At 36.7% G+C, this 8,480-nt stretch overlaps 1 protein-coding gene and 1 long non-coding RNA gene across 2 annotated transcripts; one reads left to right on the top strand and one right to left on the bottom strand.

Moving 5' to 3' along the window:
- Positions 1–990: 990 nt before the first annotated feature.
- LOC115965345 lies at positions 991–7,096 on the bottom strand. Its single transcript, XM_031084540.1, has 2 exons — positions 6,571–7,096; positions 991–1,338 (listed from the first exon to the last, which is right to left on the bottom strand). The coding sequence occupies exon 1, from the start codon at positions 6,952–6,954 to the stop codon at positions 6,571–6,573; it is 384 nt and encodes a 127-aa protein (XP_030940400.1). The 5' UTR covers positions 6,955–7,096; the 3' UTR covers positions 991–1,338.
- On the top strand, positions 4,517–5,844 carry LOC115965346. Its single transcript, XR_004086035.1, has 2 exons — positions 4,517–5,196; positions 5,272–5,844. It is a non-coding gene; the product is annotated as an uncharacterized LOC115965346 (long non-coding RNA).
- Positions 7,097–8,480: the final 1,384 nt, after the last annotated feature.

Genomic DNA, 8,480 nt, shown 5'->3' with positions numbered 1-8,480 from the left:
GGTGTTAAAACTTTTTATATTTCTCATAAATGTGGAGTTAAAACTTTTTAAAAATTGTTTATTAACAATTGCCGACATCTATTAACAAAACCATAAATTGAAGACAAGGGGCAATTTTAGAGGGACCTTTCAGAGACTAGAACTGGGCTTGAAAACTTCCTACATCATCATAGTCTAAACTCTTGTACACGCTTATCAGACAGCCATTTCGAGGCTTGTTAGATCTCATATCTTCATGCATGATCTCTTAAGGGTTGGAAGCACATGGAAACAGAACTCGAAACAATGAACTTGCGGTAAACAGACATGGCAATGAGCAGAACAAAAGGAAGAAACGAAGCTTCACCTTAAGGAGTTCCTCTTCAACAAAACTATATGATTTCAGTTCTTTTAAGTTTAGAATTTAGATCAAGCAATTGTACAATTGGCATTAGAGATAGTAAGCCACTACCGCCTTCTAAATAACTGCTCAAAACTAGGAACATATTTATTTGAACCTCTAATGAAATGATCTCATTTGTCATCACACCTCAGGTACAACACTCTCCAAAAGTCCTTTCAGTTTTGGTTAACTTGGGAGGTCTTAGAATTCAAAATTTCGGATCAGTCATGATTTTTCTAGTTGAGCCCTGTGTTTAGATGGAGTGAGATGTGGGGAGAAGAGACGGAAAGAGGGGGTTTAATATATTGCACATGAACTATATTCTGGGCACCCGTTCCCCTCTCCTCTCCCTCATCTACCTCCATTCCAAACATACACCCTAAGTAGTTCACGGAATGGTACATTGGTAGCTCTTCCCAAATATATTCATGAGATTTCGCTCCAGAATATCATGACTACCTGTTTCAAACATTGTCTTTTCCTATCACAAAATGTCTCAATCAACGAAATAATATGGGTACAAAAGCAGAGTTTGCTATACCGACAAATACAGAGAAAACAAGAAAAATGAGACTTACCCTCCTGTCCTTTCCAAATTCTGGCAGGGAATGTTTATTTAGTTGCAGTGGTGAAAAGACAATGACACTGAAGAGTTTCACTAGATCATCACATGTAAAACAAAACAAAACTAGAAGTTTGAGATTTCAAAATCATCTAAGTCATCCAGCACCGAACCTGCGGTTATATTTGGATTTTGTACAAACATCTGAATGCAAGAAGAAAATGGAAATAAAACCCAATTGCAGGCAAGGTAAACAAATTTATTAATTCAAAGACATATCCTCTTTAATGGACAGTCTATGCAAATCTATACTCTGGAATAACCTCAGTCAAGGAGCAAAACAGGGAGAAACAGACGGAAGACCGGAGCACAACCATTTCACCACAATCCAAGCCTGTTGACATGCCAAAACATACTTAAGAGTCATTTAAAGTGACTGCAGCAAAGAATACATAAAAGAACAGAAATAATTTATTCCCGTTGCAACGGGGAACAGATATAAATACATACTCTGAAAAACCCAGATGAGGCCCTTAAGAAGAAGGTGAGAGTAAGGTCATAGGTTCAAGTCCCATTGGATGTACGTGCGACTTTCCAATAAAAAAGAAAATTTTAAATAAGACAAAAGAAAACAGACAAGATACCCAGATAGTATTCTTGTTCCAAAACCTGGGTATCTCAGTCTGTATTCTTGTTATACAATTTGAGTATCTCAGATTGTATAACAAGAATACAAAACCTATGAAACAAACAAGGATGAAGGATAACAGAAAAGCATGGCACATCTGTATTTCCCAAGGAATTTGAACAGCCCCCTTTTGTTATTAATAGGCTTGAAGATATAAATCCAGCCAGAACACAGCCAAACAGCCTTACAGAAAAATGAAAGCCATCACCAGAACCGGTAACTGGTAATATAGGGTCAACTTAGGATGTTACTAAATATGGTCATAACTCATAACTGAAGACCCCCACCCAACCAAATAAAAAACAAAAACAAAACTTAGAGGAACTTTACATCCGAAGGGACATTTAAAATACACCGCAGATTATTTTACTCTTTGTATAACACAATTACAGTTACTCAGAAAATCATTTTGGCATAATTCATATCATCCATTGGACTATTGGAGGAAATCCAGATATAAAAGCAAGCTACCACACAGCTTTCCCTCAGTTTTCCAACCAAGTTTTTTCTCTTTATTGCTATGTTTTTTGACCTTAGATTGGTAGATATATCATTCATGGTGTAAACCATAAAGATTAAAGTATACAAACTTAAAGAACTTATTGAGATGGAAGATATTTACACCTTAGCCTTGAGGTTACGCCCCACATCACAGCAGGGCAACAAGCTCTGCTTCTGTCCCTTGCCTTTTCCAACAATGCTGTTATCTTTAGCCTTTACAGGTGCTTTTTTAAGTTAAAATTTCATTGCTGAATGCTACACATTCTCTAGGTCCTTATAGAAGACCCAAAAAACTTCCTTCATACTAGGTAACTGTTATGGCATGATATAAGGGCAATTTTGTCAAAATGGACTACTAATGCATGTTCACATTATCAACTTACATGGGTAAAAAGCAAATAGGCTACGGCTTTATATATATATATATATATATATATGGGGTAAGTTGCACAAGCATCCAATAGGTTTTAGACGCAAGCCTCACCTTCCACCCATTCTTATAAGAGGAGGAAGTGCCATTTAAGCCATAGATTATTTGCCAATGAGCTCTAGCTCAACTGGCACCATCTATAGTTACTGCACAAATTAAGCTACCCTAAAGAGCACTTATTCTTTTTTTGTGGCTAAACATGGTAAGGATTTGATGAATTGTACTTTGATAACTAAAGACTTCCTTTATTGAAACAAGTGCAAGGGGGAAACAAGGGGGGAATACAAAATGATCTCCTAGAAATTACAATCTAAAATTTAAAAGATAGAAGAAAAAAAAAAATCAAATAAGAAATAATGGATTTTTCCAAAGGCAAACAATTGTTAGACTTAACAAGACAATGACACTTTTTAAAACATTTTTCTAAAATTATATATACCTACATACAGGCGTACGTATATTTTTACAATGTGCTTATATAAGCAACTCTCCACTCAATAGCCAAATTAATGAGAGACGCTGAATCAGAACGTGATTAAATTGGAAGTCTAGAGCACATTGATATTACTAATTAAATACTCATGCACCTAAGGGGATTTGACCTTGTCCTCAACCAGACCCCATACTTAAGGTGGGTAGAAATGCGATAGGGCCTAAAGTCCATTGGCAGCTTAATAGCAATGAAATAGATTCTTATATAGGAATGTCACACGTTTTAAGACTTTACATGCATGATCTCCCTCTCCAAACTGAAATGTCCACAACCACTTATTGATTACACTCATAGTTTCTCTTTTTATATAAATTTAGTATGACGTGCTACATCACTTGCATCAAAACTACCCAAAACAATGCCAACTATTTGCTGTCAAACTCTTACCCACTTCAGAGGAACAATTGACACAAAAACTTGAGCTACCCACAACATATAACACACTCTTTTTTTTTTGGATAAGAATACATGACACACACATACATGAATTCTTAAAAGATACACTTGAATCTCAAAACACCAACATTATACTCTTCAACCATGACAATCCCAAAACAGTATAAATCCACAACTCTTACACTCAAAATACACATTTCCCATCTACAACAACTAACCAATTATACATTATGACATCACCACAAACAAAAATAACTCACAAATCAAATACAAGCCTTCCCAAACCCCAAATCAAATACAAGCCCTCCCAACCCCCAAATCCACAACCCCAAACACATATAATCTCGAAACCCATTACTCTACAACAACAACAACAAGAACAACAGCAACAAAACCTTAGTTCCAAAATTTTAAGGTCAGTTATGAATCTTCAACAAACTACCCATGGTTGGCAACATGAATTCTTTTCTGCCATTCTATTCTATTCTATTCTATCCAAAGTCATACTCCTTGATACTCCCATAATACTGCTTCTAAATAATTACTTCTAGTCTTTCTCTACCTTTTTTTGTTCCCTCAACTTGAATCAACTCAATCTTTCTCATTAGTGCATTAATTGCTTTCTTTTGAACGTGATCAAACAATCTCAAGTGACTCTCCCTCATCTTTTCATCAATAGGGTTCACCCCTATTTTTAAGCGAATTTCCTCATTTTAAATCCTATCTTTCCTTATATTTCCATTTATCCAATATAACATTTTCATTTCAGTTATACTCAATTTATTAAGGACAAAACTTAGATACAGTACCTTTAGTGCTGTTCCTTAAGTTCCTCTCTTAAAATTCAGCCATGTGGTTACTTAACTAAGAAATATACTTCTATCTTATGAGAAAAAATCCACACGGCAAAATCTTAAGAAGGGAACCTAAGGAACAACACCTAAGTACTGTACCTAAGTCTTGGTCATTTATTAATATGATTTTTTTTTTATATATAAGTAATAAATATTTTATTGAAATCAAAACAAACCCAAGTACATAGGAAATGTACTACGGGTGCAAAACAATTAAGATCTTAAATTACAATGATCAATCAAAATAGGAAGAGAAGAAAAGGAATATGTTTGTAAAACTAAGCTCCACTCGAGCAAAGAATGAAAGAAAAAAAGACTTAATCTTGAGAATAGAGTGTTCACATCCCTCAAAACTTCTAGCATTCAGTTTTCAACTAAATTTATGAATATGCTACTTCTTAATCACCTAAAATTCAATACCATAGAGTATAACTAGCCTAATAGTAGTCCAATAAAATTTTCCCCCAAGAATCTTTTGATTTATTTATGGATATGGTCTACTCTTCAACTGTACGGGGGTTGGGTCCCAATAAGGTTTGTTGGAAGCCAGCAAGGAGTAGAAATTTGACGTTAGAGGATTCTATCTTTCTTTCTACCCTCCTACTCTCTTATCCTTCCCTTGGAGAATGATATGGCAATCGAAGGTTCCTCCAAGGTGTTCTTCTTGTATAGAGTAGCCTTTCGTTTTGTATCATTCTTACTTATCAAAAAAAAAAAAAAAAAGGGTTCCTCCAAGGGTAGCTTTCTTTTCGACTGTACGGGGGTTGGGTCCCAATAAGGTTTGTTGGAAGCCAGCAAGGAGTAGAGGTTTTGACGTTAGAGGATTCTATCTTTCTTTCTACCCTCCTACTCTCTTATCCTTCCCTTGGAGAATGATATGGCAATCGAAGGTTCCTCCAAGGTGTTCTTCTTGCATAGAGTAGTCTTTCGTTTTATATCATTCTTACTTATCACAAAAAAAAAAGGTTCCTCCAAGGGTAGCTTTCTTTTCATGGTCTTCTTCCTTAGGTAAGATTTTAACAACAAATAACCTTCGCAAAAGATGTGTGCTAGTTCTTGATTGGTACTATATGTGTAAGAGTTGTGGGGAGTCAACGGATCATCTTCTGCTTCATTGCCTCATAGCTTGTGAGTTGTGGTTGTTGGTGTTCTGTTTGTTTGGAATCCACTGGGTTATGCCTCACAAGGCTATTGAGTTGTTTGAATCTTGGCAAGGTAAGTTTGGACAACATCTCAACATAGATTTTTGGAGACTTGTGCCTCATTGCTTGATATGGTGTATTTGGCGTGAAAGGAATGCTAGAAGTTTTGAGAGATGTGAACGTTCTACGCTAGATATTAAGTCTTGTTTTTTGCACACTCTCCTTGATTGGAGTGTGGTTTTTTGTCATCTTTCTTGTTCTTCCATTACTGTTTTACTTAATCGTTGTAATTTTGGTTCCTGATTTGTGCTCTCATAGTACATTCCCAATATACTCGGGTTGACTGTTTTCTTTTATTTAATAAAATTTTACGTTACCTATCCAAAAAAAAAAAAATCCCTTTTAACTTAAAAAGTTTTCTATGATCACACAATAGTTACATCCCATGCACTCTGTTTTAGTCCCACTTAACCGAAGGTTTTTATAGTCTAAAGCGTGTTGCCATATTTTTAATTTGACATTAATTTCATGTTTAATTCCATCCTCTCATTTTTCTTCTCAACCAAACAAATAAGTTTTTCATCTTTCCACCTTTCTATCCTCCAACCAAACATGAAGAGGAGAAAACTAATATCTTCTATTCTCCCGCTTTTCTATCCCTTCTACATTTTCTATCCTCCCACTTTTCCACTCCTCCAACCAAATGGACCCTTGAGGTTGATCAATTTAGTGAGCACATCCGTCACTAGTTCAAAGATATACAGACTAATCCTTGATGCAAACCTATACTGATAGTAGTGATGCCTAAATTTGTTTTCACACAAACTAGTTACTACCCATTACTCTAAATCCCAAATACAAAACACCCAAATCACCAAATCCATCCACACCCTAATCCATCATCTTATCAAATCATTCAAAACAATTCCTAAGCACTAAACAAAACAAAGCCCCTAAAAGGTAAAAAAACCCATCATCCCAAATCCCCAACTTCACATCCAAAAACGCCAAAACACAAAATCATGAAATACCCATTTCTCAAAACCCCAAATCACAAACAACCATGATCACCAAAACCCACAAAACAAACAAAAAAGAAGATCACAAACAAAGAGCTCTGACCTATTTCTGGTACCCTCCACCGTGAGTATCCAAGTCCTCCTGCACCGCAACAGCGAGATAGGGTCTGGGAAGGTCTTTGACATCGAAGGTGGTCTCCTTCATCATCTTCTCCACATCAGCTTTCTTGAGCACAGTCCGGCGAATCGGAGGGCGGTTGCGACGCTGGTCGCGAGTGTAGTACTTGATGTCGAAGACGGTCTCCGGGTTTGAAGTGGGGACCCATGGCTGGACCTTGGTGGAGGCAGGGCTCTCCACACGGTACTGGGTGGCGGGGAGAATAGAGTTTCTGTATTCTGGGTGGGATTGTGGGCCAGTGAACTCCCATGGCTTCTTGATGTAGCGCTTCAGGGTGTCGAAGATGGATGAGGCTGGCTTCTTCGCCATTGGAGGAGAGAGACAGCAAGGAAGCAAAGCAGTTGCTTTGGTTTTGTTTTGTAGTTTCTTTCGGATCAGAAGGAACAGTAATGGAAAAATGGAAACAAGACAGGTCGATGCTGTTCTTTCAGTTTGGAATAACACATTTTCGTTGGTTTTTTTTTTTTTTTTTTAATTGTTATAAATATAATTAACATCAAATTTATTATATCAATATTACAAATAAATTAATATTAAAAAAAATATTTGGGTAAATTCCACTAAACTTGAGATTTGGGCTAATACCAATTAGGTTCAAAACTTTTCAAAAATAACTAACTTGATCCTTAAAAGACAAATTTGTCCCTGACTAGCCCAAACCCTTCTCATCTTAGACCCAAACCCTTCTCCTCTCTCTCTCTCTCTCTCTCAAACCTTTGGCTCCCTCTCTCTCTCACCTACACCCACGGCGGCTGAAGACTCCCTCTTTCATGGTCGAAACCCATTTTTTCCACTACCATCTTTCACTCTCTTCTCAAATCAGTGCCATGGAGACATTTGGCTAAGGATTTTTGAGCTTCACATCACCACCACTGCTATTGTTCCATGCCAACAGCTTCTAATCTGTGCCAAACGAGTTTGGGTCTTTGTTTCTGGGTTTGGATCTCTATTTCTGAGTTTGGGTCTTTATTTCTGGGTTTAGGTCTCTGTTTGTGTTTGGGTTTGTGTGTTAAACGTCAAGGGAACGTTTGACAAAGACCCATGAGCTCTGCCACCACCATCAACAATGCCACCACTAGTGGCCATTGATCTCTATCCTCTTTCTCTATTCTTTTTTTTTTTTTTTTTTTTTTCTTTTCTCTTTTGGTTTGGTTCCTTGTTGGTTTAGGTCTTGGTCAATTTACGGATTGGGTTTTCTTATGTGATATAAGGATTTGGTGATTTTTTATTTAGGTTTGAAAGGGGATTTAGGTATGGTCATTTGGAGATTTGTGAATATTTTTTTATTTAGGGTTTATCTCAAAATGGCTCTAATATGGTGATTTTGTTGGTGTGTGCATATGAATCTATGTATGATTGATAATCTGGGTGATTTTTGGGGGTTTTAAGTTTTGGAATTTGTATGTCTATGTGTGTATGTTTGTATTCTATGAGATGATGCAGTTGTGTAATGTGATTTGTGCTCAAATCCATGCTCATGTTAGTGTAATGAGACTAGTGGAGAGATTCATGGCTTCTCTCTTTGTAGAAGAGGCCCAAAACTGACGCATCTTCTTTTTGCAGATGATAGTCTTCTATTTTGCAAGGCAACGATGGAGGAATGTGAAAAGGTGCTAAATATATTGGAGGTGTATGAAAAGGCATCGGGGCAGAAAGTCAATAGAAGCAAAACAGCCATCTTCTTTAAAAAGAGCACTCCGGAAGATATAAAAAATAACATCAAACAAGCTTTGGGAGTCCAAGAGATTTTGCAGTATGACAAGTACCTGGGGCTGCCTTCTCTTGTGGGGAAAAGGAAAAAGGCTAGTTTCAACTACATTAAAGAGAGGATATGG

This window comes from Quercus lobata, chromosome 10 (genome assembly GCF_001633185.2).
Source record: "Quercus lobata isolate SW786 chromosome 10, ValleyOak3.0 Primary Assembly, whole genome shotgun sequence".
In the NCBI taxonomy this organism is placed as follows: domain Eukaryota; kingdom Viridiplantae; phylum Streptophyta; class Magnoliopsida; order Fagales; family Fagaceae; genus Quercus; species Quercus lobata.
The sequence above is the reverse complement of the archived record's forward strand: the minus strand, read 5'-3'. Positions and strand labels throughout refer to the sequence as shown.

Excerpts from the sequence above, each read along its gene's own strand:
- LOC115965345 (XM_031084540.1), bottom strand. The coding sequence starts at position 6,954 with ATGGCGAAGAAGCCAGCCTCATCCATCTTCGACACCCTGAAGCGCTAC.